This window comes from Vanellus vanellus (genome assembly GCF_965231255.1).
Source record: "Vanellus vanellus genome assembly, chromosome: 11".
Classification (NCBI taxonomy): Eukaryota; Metazoa; Chordata; class Aves; order Charadriiformes; family Charadriidae; genus Vanellus; species Vanellus vanellus.
In genome coordinates, this window is record NC_138916.1 from 2927456 (window position 1) to 2943711 (window position 16256).

The 16256-nt window shown below is 55.5% G+C and overlaps 1 protein-coding gene across 1 annotated transcript; it reads left to right on the forward strand.

Moving 5' to 3' along the window:
* Positions 1-407: 407 nt before the first annotated feature.
* CD276 (CD276 molecule) lies at positions 408-7871 on the forward strand (the record flags this gene model as incomplete). Its single annotated transcript, XM_082488929.1, has 7 exons — positions 408-456; positions 1812-2162; positions 2558-2854; positions 4033-4185; positions 5871-5912; positions 6307-6342; positions 7849-7871. 7 exons carry the CDS (start codon positions 408-410, stop codon positions 7869-7871), a joined length of 951 nt encoding a protein of 316 aa, XP_082345055.1.
* Between the last annotated feature and the right edge of the window lie 8385 nt (positions 7872-16256).

Here is a 16256-nt window from a genome sequence, read left to right on the forward strand (position 1 = left end):
AGCGAGGAGGGGAAGAGGCTCACGTGGTTTCCCGGGGCACCGGCCAAGCGCCTCCGGCACGAGAACAGCCTCCGGGTCCGTCACGTCCCCCCACGCAGGCGATACACCGGTCCCTCGGCCGGTGCCAGGCAGGAATCAAACCCCCTTCCTGCCTTTTCCGACAGAGTGGGCGCTCCGGTTGCCGCGTGGCAGCCGGAGAGACCGGCCAGAATGGGATCCCTTGCCCGATGCCGGTCTCCTCCCCTCCCCTGCTCTCTTGCCTCTGGTCGCCAGCACCATCTTAGCGTTTTCTTCTCTTTTCCTCCAGCTCAGGGTGTTCGTCGCGAGAGAGAAGATTCCCCGTGAGGAGGACACCTGGGGGCTGTGCTCGCTTCTGCTCTCATACCCGGGTTTTTCTCGCTCCGAGGATGCTCTGCCCGCTGCTCGCCCTGGGAGCGCTGGTTCTCAGCCTGGCAGGTGAGCGGAGCTGGGAGGGGGTTTGGGGTCGGCATGGTCTGCGTGTCACCACCCCAAAGGGGATGTCCTGAGTGCCACCTTCATCCCGACAAAGCTGCCTTTGAGCTGTGGTTCCCGGAGGGAGCGCCCACAAGGTGTTTCTCCTGGTTTCGTGGTCCTCCAGCACGCTGGGCGTGATGGCTTCTGGCTCACGTGGGCCACCACCTCCCGCGTGCAAAGCCAAGGGAGGACCAAAATCCTGAAGGTTTCTGACTTACCTGGGTCTGTCCCCATGCGCTGCGGCTCCTGATCCCCTCCCCCCCCCCCGAAATTGCAGCACCTCAACCTGGGAGAGATGTCGGGAGTGAATCCTTACGGGATACTCAGCAGCCATTCCGGCCAGGCTGGGTCACGTTCCTAAATCCCGCTGGCATTTATTATTAGCCGGAGGGAGACGTGACGCTCTGGAGTCTGCCAAGAGCCAGGCAGGCTGCCCGAGCGCCCTTCTCCTGCCTGTCTGCCCGTCTGCGGCCGCTGGCAGGTCTCCTCCAGCCTGGCTCCTTCCCGCAGCTCCTCATCCTCCCCAGTCGGGCTCTTGCTTCAAATTTAAGGTCTCGTTGCTGCCCTCGTCCCCAGGGAGGGATCTGCTGCGGGTCACGGCTTTGCTGCGTTCTGCAGTGGTGCTGAGGTTGGAATATAACGCAAATCCGTGGTCCAAGACGAGACTTTTTCCCCTTTTCCTCCACGTTTTGAGGTTGGGAGGAATCTGCTTTGGGGGATGGCGCTGCTCTCTGCCAATGGGCACTCCAGGACTAGTGCCGAGCGGTGGCGGCTCCGGCAGCCCCGGCACGGTTGGCGTTGCTCCCTGACGCAGTGGCAGGGTTGGCGGTGTGCCGTGGCTTGGGGACGTGGTTGGCATCTTGCCATGGACGCTGGGGCAGGGTTGGCATCGCACCGCGGCGTGCCGGTTGGCATCGTGCTGGAGCACTGGTGCCATCTAGTGCTTGCCAGCCTGGCCACCCAGCGCTGCCCCGGAGCTGGTTTGTCCTGGGGACATGGGACTGTGGCCCCGCTGCTGTCACCCACGCCCCGTGGGGAGAAACCGGGCTGTGTGTCCCCAGGGGGGTGCAGGTTTGGGTGCCCGTAGCCACAGCTAAAGGCAGCGATGTCCCAGGTTTGGTGCTGGATGTGGGGCTGTCTTCTTGCTGGCTGGGCCGGGGGAAAGTGATGGGGACAGTCCTGAGATGGCACCTGCCCACACGTCCTTCCCATGGACATCCCTTGATTTGCTTAGATGTTACCCGGATAGAGAATTAAGGAGACCCTTCTGCAGGGTCTCACCGCCGCATGCTTTTGTCCTCGCCACCCTCCCACAGGTGCCATGGAGATCCAGGTTCCAGATGAGCCTGTGGTGGCTCTTTTTGGCCGAGACGCCACCCTGCACTGCTCCTTCTCCCCGGAGGCCAACTTCAGCCTCGATGACCTGAGCCTCATCTGGCAGCTGACGGACACCAAGCGCTTGGTCCACAGATTCTCCGGTGGCCAGGACCAGCTGGCGGACCAGGTTGGGAGCTACGCCAACCGTACAGCCCTCTTCTACGACCAGCTGGCCCAGGGCAATGTCTCACTGCTCCTCCGCCGCGTGGAGATCTCGGATGAGGGCAGCTTCACCTGCTTCGTCCGGGTCCGAGACTACAGCAGGGCAGCTGTGACATTGCAGGTGGCAGGTGAGAGATGGGGAGTTGGGGTGTCCCTACATGTTGCCCCAAAGAGAAGGGTTTTCCATTGTGCTTTGTTCCTCTGTGGAGCCTCTTTCTCTCTCCACCCTTGCCATGATCTCCCCATGAAATCAGGTCTCTGTTAGAGACCAACCAGCTGCATCTCCCCAAAATAGTGCTGGTGGGGTGCGCAGTCCCTTTCCTGCCATGATGGAGAGGCTCTCAGTTGAGAGGCCACCTGGAAGCATGGCCATATATGAACCAAAGCTGGGGAGGCTTCAGCTGGTTGGTCTTCTCAGCTGGAAGAATCTGTCCTGGGGCTTGCCCAACCTCATTGGGTTGCTTCAGATCCTCATCCTTTGGTCTTCTCCATCGCCTCATGCCAACTGTCCTCTCCCTTGCAGCTCCGTACTCCAAGCCCAATATGAACCTGGAGCCCAACAAGGACTTGAAGCCAGGAGATCTGGCGGCCGTCAGTTGCCACGCTTCCCGTGGTTACCCCGAGGCCAGCGTCCTCTGGCAGGACAGTCGGGGCAGCAACATCACGGAAAACGTTACCACGTCCCAGGTGGCCAATGAGGAAGGTCTCTTTGACGTGCACAGTGTCCTCCAGGTGCTGGTGGAACCCAGCATCACCTACTCCTGCCTGGTGCGGAACCCGGTGCTGCAGCAGGAGACCCAAGCCTCTGTCACGATCACAGGTGAGCCAGCAAGGGCCAAAACTGGGCAAAGGAAGGCATGGGCTCTGTTTGAAGAAGGTCACCATGGTGGCACTGGGATCCCTACTGTGGCCCAGAGCCACCCTGGTGGTTGCTACCCCATATTCTCACTCTACCTCTCTCCCCATGGACCTACAAGGGTGACTTGAGGCTGTGCTGTCCTCCCCGTCACCTCATACCAGTGTCTCTAGTTCTTAGTCTCCAGCTTTGCTAGTTGCCCCGTCCCAGTTGAAACCACACCAGAAAGCCAGCACGGGGCATGGTAGTTGTCTTCTTCTTAGCACGTGGCTGTGGGATGCTCTCAATTTGGGGTTCTCCATCCCAGCTGCGACAATCCTACTTCCAAAATACAGGTTGGAGGAGTTCATGGAGCGCGTTAAGCCTCTCTGCTTCCCTCCAAGCTCTTCCTGCTACCCTCCTGGAGCTCTTTATAACGTTTTGTGCTCCCCGGTAGCATTAATTAGCATTTAATTACCCTTGGTATGGCACTTAATGGGTTGGGAAGGTGGGTCCTTGGTGGAGCGTAACCTTTTTGGCTGGATGCACCAAAAAGTCGTGTGGGTACTGCTGGTTGGGAGAAGAGGGTTGGCTTTCGTGTGGGCTTCCGAGTGTGCGAGCAAGTGGTCAGCCTTGGGGTGATGTCAGATCAAGGTTTGGGATAAGACTTTATTTGAAGAAAGAGCAATATTACGGGGAAAAAAATCAGATTTCCAGTGCTCCAGGAGATATCTCCCAAACCCCAGTGGTCCCTGCCAGGTCATCCCGGCCCCTGGGGAAGATGTCCCCGTGCTTCCCAGCCCCATGGCGTGAGATGAGAAGGGAAAGGGAGTGGGCGCAGCGTCATCATCTGCTTCTCTTGAGCTTCTTAGCAAGTGAAGGGTCCGCCTGCCATTTGAATTCATTACTGCAATTATTTAAAAACTAACGAAGTATTTTAAGGAGGGACTCAACCTGCTGCTTCCCCGGCCTGATCCCCTGCTGGAGGAGACCAAAATTAGAGGCACCGATGGTTTTATTTCCAAAGTCCCACCTTGTGCCACCGACTCCTTCCGTGGGGATATGCCCTTGCCACCATGGGGTCCCGAATGCCGGGCACGCGTCCCCCTGGTCGGGCTGCGCTGCTTACCATGGTGGTATTTCTCTTCTCCTCCCTGTGCAAGGCCAACACCTCGCCTTCCCTGCCGTGGCTCTCTGGGTGACGGTGGCACTGGCTGTCTGCGTCGTGGGGCTACTTGCCGTCCTGGTGTACGTGTGCCAGAAGAAAATCCGCCAGAGCTTCGAGGAAGAGGAGGAAAACGCAGGCAACGTGGCGGGTAACCCCCTCAAAAGGGATGGGGTTTGCAGGGAGCGATGGGTGGATGGAGGGCGATGGATGGGGAAGAACTGGAGCAAATTTTAACCGGCGCAGATTTGCCTTGGTGGTGGCATCTTTTAAAGGATGAAGGGATGCTTGGAGCTACTGGGGTTGGTGGGCACCAGCAGATCCATGCTGGAGAGCCCGTGGAGAGTTGTGTGCATCACTCCATGCAGCTCTTTCAAACATACGTCTGGTTTTCTTCCCACCCAGTGTATGTCCTCCTTTCACCTTCCTGCTCTGAGCATCCTCTGCCTGTCTGGTACCCACACCTGGACGTGTATGGTGCTGTGGTGCATCTCCTCCGATAAAGTGCCTCTTGCACTTGCCACTGTGGAAATGCCTAGCGCTTTGCTACGTGGAAATAGCATGAGAGATGCCCCACGCTCTTTTTTTCTGCATCTTCTGTTTGCTTTTTCTTTTTTTTTTTTTTTTTTTTTCTATTATGGAGAGATGTTGGCACAAAAAAGGGGGGCTTTGTTGCTTTAAAAAAGCCGCCCTGCTCTGAAAATGGCTGCAGAAGCACCTCTGCTGGTGTTCCCTCTTTGTTTTTTCTCCCCGAATCCCGAGGCACTGGCTCTGCCAAAGCCTTTCCCCTGCCATCATCGTACCGCGGGGCCGGGACCTGCAGCCTCCCTCCCCCGGGGCTCCCACTCCTCTCCTCCTCCTCGCTCTGCCCGGGAGGAGGATGCCACCGGGATGCCTGGCTGCCGGGTGTCCCCAGCGGTGGGGGCAGAGATTTTTTTTTTTCCCCCCTCAAATCGCAGGGAATCATCCGCAGGAGGCATAAATAAATATATATATAGGTTTGGGGTTTTTTAAACCTCTGTTAGTATTTTCTCCTCGGCCGAGGGATTTGCAGTGCGGCGGTGCTCAACCGTCACCCCAGGCCAGCTGACCGCAGTCCTTTAGCATCAAGACGCCGCTCCCAGCCTGCGATATTTTGCCCCGACGGCTGCACGTCCTTAGCAGTGACCTTTTGCTGCGGCTCTTGGTCAAGGCAGAAACCGGGCAGGCACGCTGGCCGTGGCCGTGGCAGCGGCGGGAGGCAGAAGCAGCGATTTTTGCTGGTCTTTCTGGCCGGCAAACAGCATCGTGGCATGTCATACCCATGGGATGCAAAGCTCCAGGGCTCCCAGACGGGGTGACAGCCTGGCGGCCCGCTGGGTGCTGCGGGATGGGGAAGGGGATGCTCATCCCTCGGTGCCGATGGGGTTTCCCGGAGGCGTGTGGGGGGGGGTGGATCCGTGGTCTCCCCGCTAAGCCCCTCGCCGAGCGCCGCTCCAGATGGCCGCTGTGCTATAAATAGGGAGGCGAGCGGCTGCGCTGCGTGGCCCCGGGAGCTGTGGCTTTTTCTGTTTTGCTTGTTAAGGGGATGTGCCACCCCGGCACAGCCTTGTCTGGGGGAAATTCCCCCCCGCCACAGGGTGCTGGGTGCAGGTGGGTACCAGTCACCTCCTCCCTGAGCATCCCCAGTGGCTTGGCAGCGGTTGGTCCTGGAGATACGCGGTGATGGTGGGTGGCTCGGAGTAGCCGGGGACGGTGGCCATCCGAGGAACAGCCACCGAATGCGGCTGCCCGGGAAAGTGGGGTTGGGGGTGGGTGCTGGGGATGCTTCACACGCTCCAGCTTGCTCTTTTGCAGGGACAGAGGAGCAGGACGAGGAGGGGGAAGAATCCAAGACAGGTGGGTGCATGATGCTCATGTCCTATATACCTTTGTACCTTATAGCGTGTGCTCGTCCCACTGTCCCCTACGCAGGGAAACACCCCAACGTGCTTCGCGCCCTCCATCGATGCTCAGCACCCCCGTGCTGTTCCCCGCTCTTCGATGCACCCCTCATTCTGGCAGCTCCTTGATAAGCCACGCTATCTTTTAATTAAAAAAAACCAAACAAACACTTAACGGTGCTGTGCTGTCATCAAACGGGTTAATTATATGCCCAGTGATTGCCTTCATCTGCTGGCGCACCCGCTTGGGCTGCCACCTCCTTCGCTGCTGGGCAGATTTAGGGACCGGGGGGTTGGTTGGCGATGGAAATGGGGGGGGGTCTGACCATGCGCTGTTTTGCTTTTTGCAGCTCTGCAGCTGCTGAAGAGCACGGAGAGCAAAGACGGTGAGTGGATTTGCACAGGACCGCAGGCTGCCTTGACGTGAAGGTTTCTTTTCTCAGCACTTTGGAGATGATGCTCAGGTCTAAGCGTAAAGCATCTATCGCATCTCCGTCATTGCGTCTTGGGGTTTGTTTTTCTTTTCATTTTTTCCATTTTTTTTTTCATTTTTTTTTCATTTTTTCCATTTTTTTTCATTATTTTTTCCATTTTTTTTCATTTTTTCATTTTTTCCCCCTTATTTTTCGTTTGTTTCCCCCCCGGTGTTCAATCAAATTTCCCCAGATCAATTCTTTTCCGCTCCGCCTCGGGTGGCGCTTGCTCCAACCGCTCGTATCTCGCCAGCAGCGACGGAGGAGCGCAACCGACAGCTCTGACGCAGCGTTTCTTCTCTTCTCGGTGCCGAGAAAAGCCTTGTGCCACCAACCTGGGTCTTTGTGAAGAATTTGGGTCTTTTTTTTGAGTTGCTGGGGGTTTGCGAAGAGGAGAGGAACTGCTGGCGTCGGTTCTCGCCTTGCGGAGAGGGAGGCGTGACCTTCATCCCTCCCCACGCAGAATTCCCCAGCAGCAGCTCGGTGCTGAATTTCTGGTGGAAATTCGTGAAAATTGGAGTCCCGGCTCCTGTTTCTGCCTTTCAGTATCTTCTCCCGACCTCCCGGCTCGACGCTGCCCACATCCCGTCACCCAACCCAGCCCGGTGATGGGCTCCAGCACTTTCCATGCTGGGTCAGCCCCGCTCTTCCCCGACTCATCCTCCTCCCAAGATCTCAATCTTTTTTCATTTATTTCCTTTTTTATTAAAGGCAGAGGCTTGGCCTCTGCTGCTGGTGAATCGCTGCTAATTTAACCCTTTTTTTCTCTAATGCCATTCCCCCCACACCCCAATAGGTTCATAAAAGCCTTTTTTCTCCCCTTCCCCTTCACACCTTTAGTGAAGCATCAACCTGCTCTGCTCTTCCTCTTCTTTTTTTCCCTCCTCCCTGCCCTTATCTCCCCCTCGCAAGCCACCGCGGGCTGTGCTCGCCTTCCCACCCCCTCGGCTTTTCATCCCCGATGCAGTCCCTTCGCTTAACCCCACGCGCGAGACATCTCCCGCTCGCTCCTTGACCGCTTTTGCAGCGGAAATGAAGCTGGAATAATAACATCTCCCAGGGTTTGCTGGCTGCGGCAGGGTTTCTAGCCAGGAAGATGGATGGAGGGATAAAAACACACCTACGTGTGCCTGGTCGTATTCGCCCGGGGCTGGTATCAGCCCTGGGATTGGGGAGGATTGCAGGGGTGATCCCAGTTTTCCAGAGCCGGGAGCTGCCGGCAACCAAATTAACTCATTAATTTGGACCTGTGGATTGGGGTCCATCCAAGTTCATCTAGGCCAACCGTTGGGGTTGGACTAGATGATCTCCAGAGGTCCCTTCCAACCCTGACCATTCTGTGGTTCTGATCATTCTGTGATTATTATTCTTTTTTAATGTCTTTGCCAATTTTTATTTCTTCTATTTTGCCCTCCCCAGATAACGAGCAAGAAATTGATTGACGGAAGCTTCGACACCCCCAGGCAGCACCCTGTGCCCTGGACCAGCCAAGATGTCTCCTGCAAGGATGAACTCCGGGTCCCCTGGGGAGGGCACGGACCTGCTGCCACCCTTCGTCCCGAACTCTGTCACCCTCCTCCTTCCCCGGCTGTGTCTTCAGGGCGCCCTGGGGCTGGAGAGAGGCTGTGTCTCTTTATCCCTGGTGAGCCCTGAAGACTGGTGCATCCTTCCCGGGGACGGTGTGCACGGGGAGGAGACTCCGGCTATCCGTCCCCACGCTGGGCTGAGAGCAACCCGGATGGACCGTTCCCTCCAGAACCCTCTGTGCCTGCTCCTGCGTCACCGCAGCCGAGCCAGCCACCTTCCAGGGCAAATTTTGGGTGCCCTTCCCAAGCCCAGAGGCCTCGAGAGGGTTGATGGGCTCAGTGAGGTCCCTGGGAGTGACCGATGGAGCCCTGGAGGCTCCAGAAAGATGGATGGGACCTGCAGGACCCCTAGGCACAGGGGTACAGAGCTGGTGCTCTTAGCCCTGATGGATGCACCGATCTGAGAACGTATGGGGACAATTAGTTTTTCACATTGCACCACTGTGGTTCATAGAATCATAGAACGGTTTGGGTTGGAAGGGACCGTTAAAGGCCATCTCGTCCAACCCCTCTGCCATAAGCAGGGACATCTTGAGCTACATCAGGTTGCTCCAAGCTTCATCCAGCCTGACCTGGAATGTTCCCAGGGATGGGGCATCTCCCACCTCTCTGGGCAACCTGGGCCAGGGTTTCACCAACCTCATAGTGAAAATTTTCTTCCTTCTATCTAGTCTAAATCTTCCCGCTTTTAGTTTAAAGCCATTACCCCATGTCCTATTGCAACAGGTCCTGCTAAAAAGTTTGTCCCCATCTTCCTTATAAGCCCCCTTTAAGTACTGGAAGGCCACTGTAAGGTCTCCCCGGAGCCTTCTCTTCTCCAGGCTGAACAACCCCAACTCTCCCAGCCTGTCCTCCCAGCAGAGGGGCTCCAGCCCTTGGAGCATCTTTGTGGCCTCTGCTGGCCCCGCTCCAACAGGTCCATGTCCTCCTTATGTTGGGACCCCCCGAGCTGGAGGCAGCACTGCAGGGGGATCTCCCCAGAGCGGAGCAGAGGGGCACGATCCCCTCCCTCGCCCTGCTGGCCACGCTGCTGGGGATGCAGCCCAGGATACGGTTGGTCTTCTGGGCTGCCAGCGCCCATTGCCGGCTCATAGTCAGCGTTTCATCCACCAGTACCCCAAGTCCTTCTCCTCAAGGCTGCTCTCAATCCCTTCATCCCTGAGCCTGCGGTGATACCAGAGGTTGCCCCGACTCAGGTGCAGGACCTTCCACTTGGCCTTGTTGAACCTCATGAGGTTCACATGAGTCCACTTCTCAAGCTTGTCCAGGTCCCTTCTGGATGGCATCCTGTCCCTCAGGCACGTCAACCACATCGCTCAGCTTGGTGTCATCTGCAAACTTGCTGAGGGTGCACTTGATCCCACTGTCTGTCATTGATGAAGATATTGAACGGTACTGGTCCCAATATGGACCCCTGAGGGATGCCACTTGTCACTGATCTCCACCTGGACATTGAGCTGTTGACCACCACTCTCTGGATGAGACCATGCAATCAGGTCCTCATCCACCAAACAGTCCACCCATCAAATCCATACCTCTCCAACTTACAGAAGGATGCTGTGGGACACCATGTCAAAGGCCTTACAGAACTCCAGATAGATGACATCTGTAGCTCTTCCCTTGTCCACTGGTGCAGTCACTCCATTGTAGAAGGCCACCAGGTTGGTCAGGCAGGACTTACCCTTGGTGAAGCCGTGCTGGCTCTCTCGAGTCACCTCCCTGTCCTCCACGTGCCTTGGCATAGCTTTTTGGAGGATCTCTTCCATGATCTTCCCAGACACAGAGGTGGGGCTGATGGGTCGGTTCCTACTGGACTTTTATTTTTGCCTTAAATGCAAAATCCCATCGGGGCAGTTATCCCCTGCTTCAAATGAACTGGGGGAGGGGGTTGTGAGGGGGTGTGAAAGGAAGGGCTTGGGGGGGTGACCTGCTGGCCAGGTAAAGCCTCCCTGTCCTCCCCGTGGTGACAAAACTGGTGCTTTGGGGGCTAAAGCCTGGTTGATGCATGGGGTCAAGCCTACGTGGTTCCCATGCGGTCAGGGGTCTTTGCCCCCGTGCGTGTCCTGGGGGTCTTCCCTCCACTGGTGGGTACCGGCAGGGTGTGTGGGGCCACCCAAGCTGCCTGGGTGAAGAGAGTGATGTGTCCCTGTGATCCCGCGCCGGTGGGTGGAGAAGTCCTCACTGTGCCCCTCGATGGCTCTTCTGCTGGTTTTTGTCGTTATTTAAAATCCAGAATCTGAAGGTTTTGGGTTTTTTTTTTTTGTGCCTTGACAAATAAATTCAGGGGTTGTTTTGGAGAGCGCTTGCCGGGCTCTGTGTGGTCTCCACGATGCAGCTTTGTCCATAATTAGTTTAAATATTGAAATTCCCGGAGCAAAACCTTTATGTCCCCCTCTCAGCCCAGTGTGTCCCTCGGTCCCTTGCTGCCACCGCAGCACTTTGCACCGCGCAACCCTCCTCCATCACAGGCAGAAAACCACTCCAGCGATGGAGAGGTGCCTCCCCTTATCCCTCCTCTTTATTTTACTACTTCGAGCAGTGGAAGGAAAAGCAAAATCCTGAAGGGACATCATCATCTGGCTGAGATAACTCCAAGATTTGCGCTGGTTGATCCCAACGATGGGATGTGAGCGTGGTCTGATCGAGGCCGGTGGGGAAGGGACCTTCCTAAATCACCCGCAGAGGATTATTTTTAGCTGTCCTTCCCCGAGCGTGAAGGCAGGCTCTGCGTTTCAATAGAAAAAAATATTTCTAAAAGCGAGACAAGGGAAAGCGTACTGGTACCAAACTGGGATTAGGGCGGGGTTGGATGGTGGTTTCATTTAGGGGCTTTGATCTACAGCCTGAATGAAGTGATTTTTAACGAGGTGCCGGGAGGTACCATTAATATTATTTAGCACCCAGAGGCTGGGCTGGGGGAATGAAGCCATTAACCACCCCCAGCTCCTTGGTGGGTGGCAGGATGAGTTCTCCCCACATCCAGAACAGCTTTAAAGGTCTTGAGATGGTGCCAGCATTCCTGGGGATGTCTCCTCCAGCTCAGGGCTTTCTGAGGCATTTCTTAAGACAGTTTTGAGTTGGTTTTTTTTTTGTTTGTTTGGGTTTTTGTTTTTTTTTTTTTTTTTTCAAAATATAGTCTGGGCCATGCAGAGAAGGGAGATCTTGAGGGTGGCAAGGGAGAAAATGATAATAAAGCTGTGGCAGCCCAGAGGAAATATTGCTTAGGTGGCTCAGGCTGATGAGCCATCCCAAACTGTGAGCTTCTGCTCGGGGCTGAGCCCCTCACCGCTGTCCCTGGGAGGATGCGCTGGGCTTTGGTATGGGATAAAGCACCCCAGGAGGAGCTTAGTTGTCCCCTTCGTCCCCAGGTGCCATCCTGCTTGTGGGGCTGTTCAGGTGATGGGTCTTTTGGGGGAAAGATACCACCCATCCTCTTCTTCAAGGTCTCCTTAATCCAACACGCTGGTTTATGGGTGCTGTGGATGAGACACAGGTAGGGATGAGGCTGGTTGGCCACGATGCTGTTGCTCTGCGGCGTTGTTTTTTCCATTCCCCAAAAGCCCCAACACCCTTCTCCGCCCGCTCCCAGAAATTAGTGAATCTGGCAGCTGGGAAAAGTGGGATTTAACAGGGATGCAGAGCGTGAAGGACCCAGCCCTGAGAGCTGGCAGCAGCTTGGCTGCTGGAGCTCGTTCGTGTTTGCTCTCATCCCTCCCGGGAGCAGGCGAGGCTGCGAGGTCATCCAAACACCTCCGATGGATAAAAACACACCAAAAAGTCGCATTTGGCAGATTATTTCAGAAAGCGCCGGGATGAGTTTCTCCCCAGCCCCGATCGATGGCCGCTTGATTCTTCCCATCAATAATAAATGAAGGGCTCCTGCTTCTCCTGTTGACCTCATTACGGAGGGAGGGGAGGATGGAGATGCTGAGCCTTGATGCTGCCTCCCCCCAAGGACTGCATGGGATGGGATGGGAGGGATGGGATGGGATGGGATGGGATGGGATGGGATGGGATGGGATGGGATGGGATGGGATGGGATGGTGCCCCCGTGGTGCTCTGAGGAGCGGCATTGCTCTCTGTGCCTGTTGTCCCCTTGTCCTGCTCACGGATGGGGGCATGTCCCTCAAGGCAGGAGGGATGGTCTGGAAAATCTGTGAGGTGGGTCGGACCCCAGAGCTTCCCAACACCCATGGGTGCCCCTGCCCTGCCATGTGGACCGGCGTTGTTTTCCAGAGCTGAAGGATCTGCAAGAAGCACCGTTTTCTACATGGGCTTGTTTCCGTGGGGTGATGTGCCCTTCATCAGGATGAGGAGCATCTGCCTCCTACGCTGCCCCCAAATACCCAATTCTCGGCCTCGACGTTGCCAGGCCAGACCCAAATTCAGCTGGAAAGCTCAGAGCAGCCTGGCTGAGCCGCTTTCTGATTTTAAGGCCACTGCAAAAGTAACATCTGACTTTCCTGGGGAAAGCAGAGCCCAGACACAGCCCCAGGGCTGGATCTTCCCACCGCTCAGCTGATGAAGGTGAGGAGCAAAGCCCTGAGGCCGGGGCTGTGAGCCTGTAAGGGAAAGCTCCTCTTAGGGAGAGGGAATTTAAAAACCCACTTTCTACCTCTGCTCATAGCTTTTCCTGGGAAGCCACATCCAAAAAAAAGCTTTAAATCGCTCTAAAACCCCGGGATTTGTCACGTATGACCGGTTTTTATTTTATTTCATTTCATTTCCCTTTTGTTTCCTCCCAGTGCAACAACTGGGATGGAGAAACCACCCAGCTCCGTGCCAGCTCTGCTTGGGGGATTTGCTTTCCACGGCAAGTCGGGACCAATGCAAAGTGCTGGCGCACTCAAAAGCTCCTTTTTGGCAAAAAAAAATAAAATAAAATAAAAAAAAAGGCGGCCTTGAAAAACTCTCCACTTGTGCCATCGATCCTGGTACCCAAATCCTTTTGATGGGGGATGAAGAGGGAGGTGGTATTCCCAAGGGAATGATGCGGAGTTGGTGCTTTCAGAGCCAGTTTCTCCCTCCCAGGACCCATATTTTTTTTGGAGCCAAATCCCAAGCGGGCTATTCCCTGCAGCCGCAACGCACCTGGTCCCGCTAAGTCAGAGTTAACAGAGGGGTTGAGAGACATTTTAATTACAGATTTGGCTATCCTGCGTGATTTATCCCGGGTAACTCGAGCAATTTATCCATCAGCAGTTATAAGGGATCTGAAGCAGAAAGGAAGCGTGGGGAGTATTTATCGCCGTGACTCAGAAGTCGTTTGAGAGAGATTTGAAACGAAACGGTGGTGTTGCTCAAAAAAAAAAAAAACACAAAAAACCCCGCCCTACCCGGCGTGAAGAAGTTGTCTCCAGCCAGGAAAATTAATGAGCGATATCATTTTCAAACCCCAATTTTCCTGCGCTGGCCAAGCGGGGGGTTCGTTTCTCTTCGGGATGCGCGGCCGAAGCGTGGCGTGGGGGCGAGGGAATCGGGGTGCCGTTTTGGCGGCGTCGTACGGTGGGGTGGCATCTCAATGTCGTTTTAACCGTCATTACTCACGGTGGGTGAGACGCACCACCCCTCCCACCCCCTCCTGTCGCAGGCGGGTTCTGAGCCGCTGCGCTGCAGACTCGGTGATAGCATCATCTTCTCGGGGAGCGGCGAAGAGAGGTTGGCGTTGCTTAATGAGCCTTAGAGAAGCGTGTGCTGTCTCAGGTAAGGAGATATTGCTTAAATATTGCCAGAGAAGCATTCGGTTCCCCTATTAATACAGTATTTAACACTCCAGTGAAAAAGGACCCTGGCAAATAAACGGATGCCTTCGGATGAGCCATCTAGGGAAAATGTGCCGACAGTGCAGTTCTTTTCCGTGCCCGACGGAGAAATGCTTCCTCTCCTCTCAGGTGGTGAAGCTGTGTATAAAAATGAAAAATTCAGGAGACTCATCCCAAAGGGTCAACGTGATATCGTTTCCTGCAGCATGGGTCAAAGACCTCCACCGTGGGACTCGTCCTCCTCAACCGAAGGCTTTCCGAGGAGCGTGGAAGGGGCGTACGCAACTGTTGGCCTTCCCCTTCTAGTGGGGGCTCAATGAAGACCCCAAGCTCCTGTTAGCCCAGGGAAGGACAGACCACTACGGCAAAAAGGAGGTGGCCCCCAGTGTCCTTCATTCCCGGCGGAAAGCTGTAAGTCAGAGGACTTTGCAGATGGAAAGGGCTTCCTTCAGAACTGTTAAATACAGATTACAGTGATGGATGTGGCACTTGCTGCGGCGCGAGAGCCAGGAGGTGGTGGATGGGGAGGTTTTGTTGCTGACTATTGATCTCTTTTGCTCCCAAACGGGAATAAAAGCTGTTCCCCACCCAACAGGTTGAGACTTTTAAGGCCAGTGAATCTCCCATCTCCGTTTTCATCCCAGACGCCGGAATTTATCTCGCACCATCCTTCTCCTGGGGCTTTGACCTGCCAACCTTTGGCTGGAGATATTGCAAGGTGTGAGAAACACACCTATGAGCAGAGAAACTTTGGGCTGTGTTGGCGTGAGACACAGGGCTTGGGCTGTACGTGGCTCCTTGGGTTTCTGGGTGAGCTGCACTTCTCCCTTTGGAGCGGGAGCAAAGGTGCGCGGGGTGCAGGCACCCATCCATGTTGACCTGGTTCCTCATTGAGATGGTTTGCAGGAGGTTGGGTCAATACCCCCTGGACCTTCAGTGCCGTGACCTGCTGCCAGCTTGGGTGATGGGGCTGTGGGCAGGAGGAGCGTCACCTCCCACCCTGCTGGATGCCTTTGGCTGCAGCCCCCCCCCCCTCCCCCAAGGAAACACAGCTTGAGGGGTAAAGGACACCCACGTAGCGCAGGGATGAGCTGGGTTTGGAGATGACCCACTGCTTGCTGAATTAATAAAGAGGGCTTGAGCTGCCGGAGAGGTTTTTCTTGTTGTATCATTTATTCATCACTCATAAAAATATAAGGGGCAAGGCTGGGACACAGAGATCGTGCCAGGAAAGGACGGCGTGCGCGTGTGTGGCATTATTCATGCGCCGGGGAGGCAACAGGGAATGCTTAATGCATGGGCCAGCAAGGGAAGGGGATCCCACCAGGAATTTCAGTGCACCCCCTTGGTCTTGGGTGGGAGCTTTGCTCACCCAGCTCCTGGCTGCGGTCCCCCTCTAAAAGCAAACAGCGCAAAGCCAACCCCACCCCAAAGCCATCCTGCAGATCTTAGCAGACCAGGAGGAAGGTGCTTGGGCCAGCAAAGCCCGTTTCCCTGGGCACCCGCCTAAAGCGCCATGAGAAACACGCCGTGAATACAACCACTCAGGCTAAAAAAAACCACAACCCTCACCGCTGAAGAGCGGGTGCGTGTAGGGCATCACCCCCGCATCGAGGGGACCCCGCTCACCGGGCTCTGTCGCCACAGCACGCAGCTTTGAGTGACCCCCCCCTCCTGCCCCAACCTCTACATCCAGCTCAGTGATGTAGAGCCATTAGTCATCGTACTGTACACACGAGCAGCTGTGCCAATTAACATAATTAACACACGAGGGCCAATTAATCTCTTGATTATGCCTGCCATTCACTTATCAGCTGCTATTATGGGAAGATCGGCTTTTGTACCTCTGCTTTCTATGCAAATAAGCCGGTTATGATGCCTTCATTACTCGATATACAATTACCCAGTGCAGATACCCATGAAATCCAGCGTGGACAGATTGCCAACGCACACGGGCCAGAGCCCAGGTGGCTTTTGCAGTTAAAGTCCTCTCTGTTTCTGAACGTGCCACCTCCAGTGCTGCTGCAGGACCTGGGTTTTGGGTAATTGCCCGTGCTGATGACGTGGTGGAGACCGGTGGAGAAATGCTTGTGGGAACCTGACGGAGCTCTTGCCATCTTGGTGGCCAAAATTGTCTCTGTCTCACACAGGAAGAAGGACGCGGGGACAGGTATAAGGGACAAGAGCAGATGGCTTGTGGCCAGTTGGCCACTGAGGTGGCAACGGCCAAACAGGCAAGACAAGAGGGACATGGGAGAAGCTGCTCTAGGACATTTTGCAGGTGCAGGTCCAGGGAAATCACCCTCCATACCCTGCGATGGTCCCAGCTGGGTCCCATTGTCCTGAGCTGCTCCTGGCTGGGTGGAGGCCATGACTGCAGCCCTCAGGTGTGCCCCATCTGGGTTGGGCTGCTGGGAGTGCTGCTATAAAAGGCTCTTGAGCAGCACTTTCTCCATGAACTGGTTTTTCTGTGGTCAGG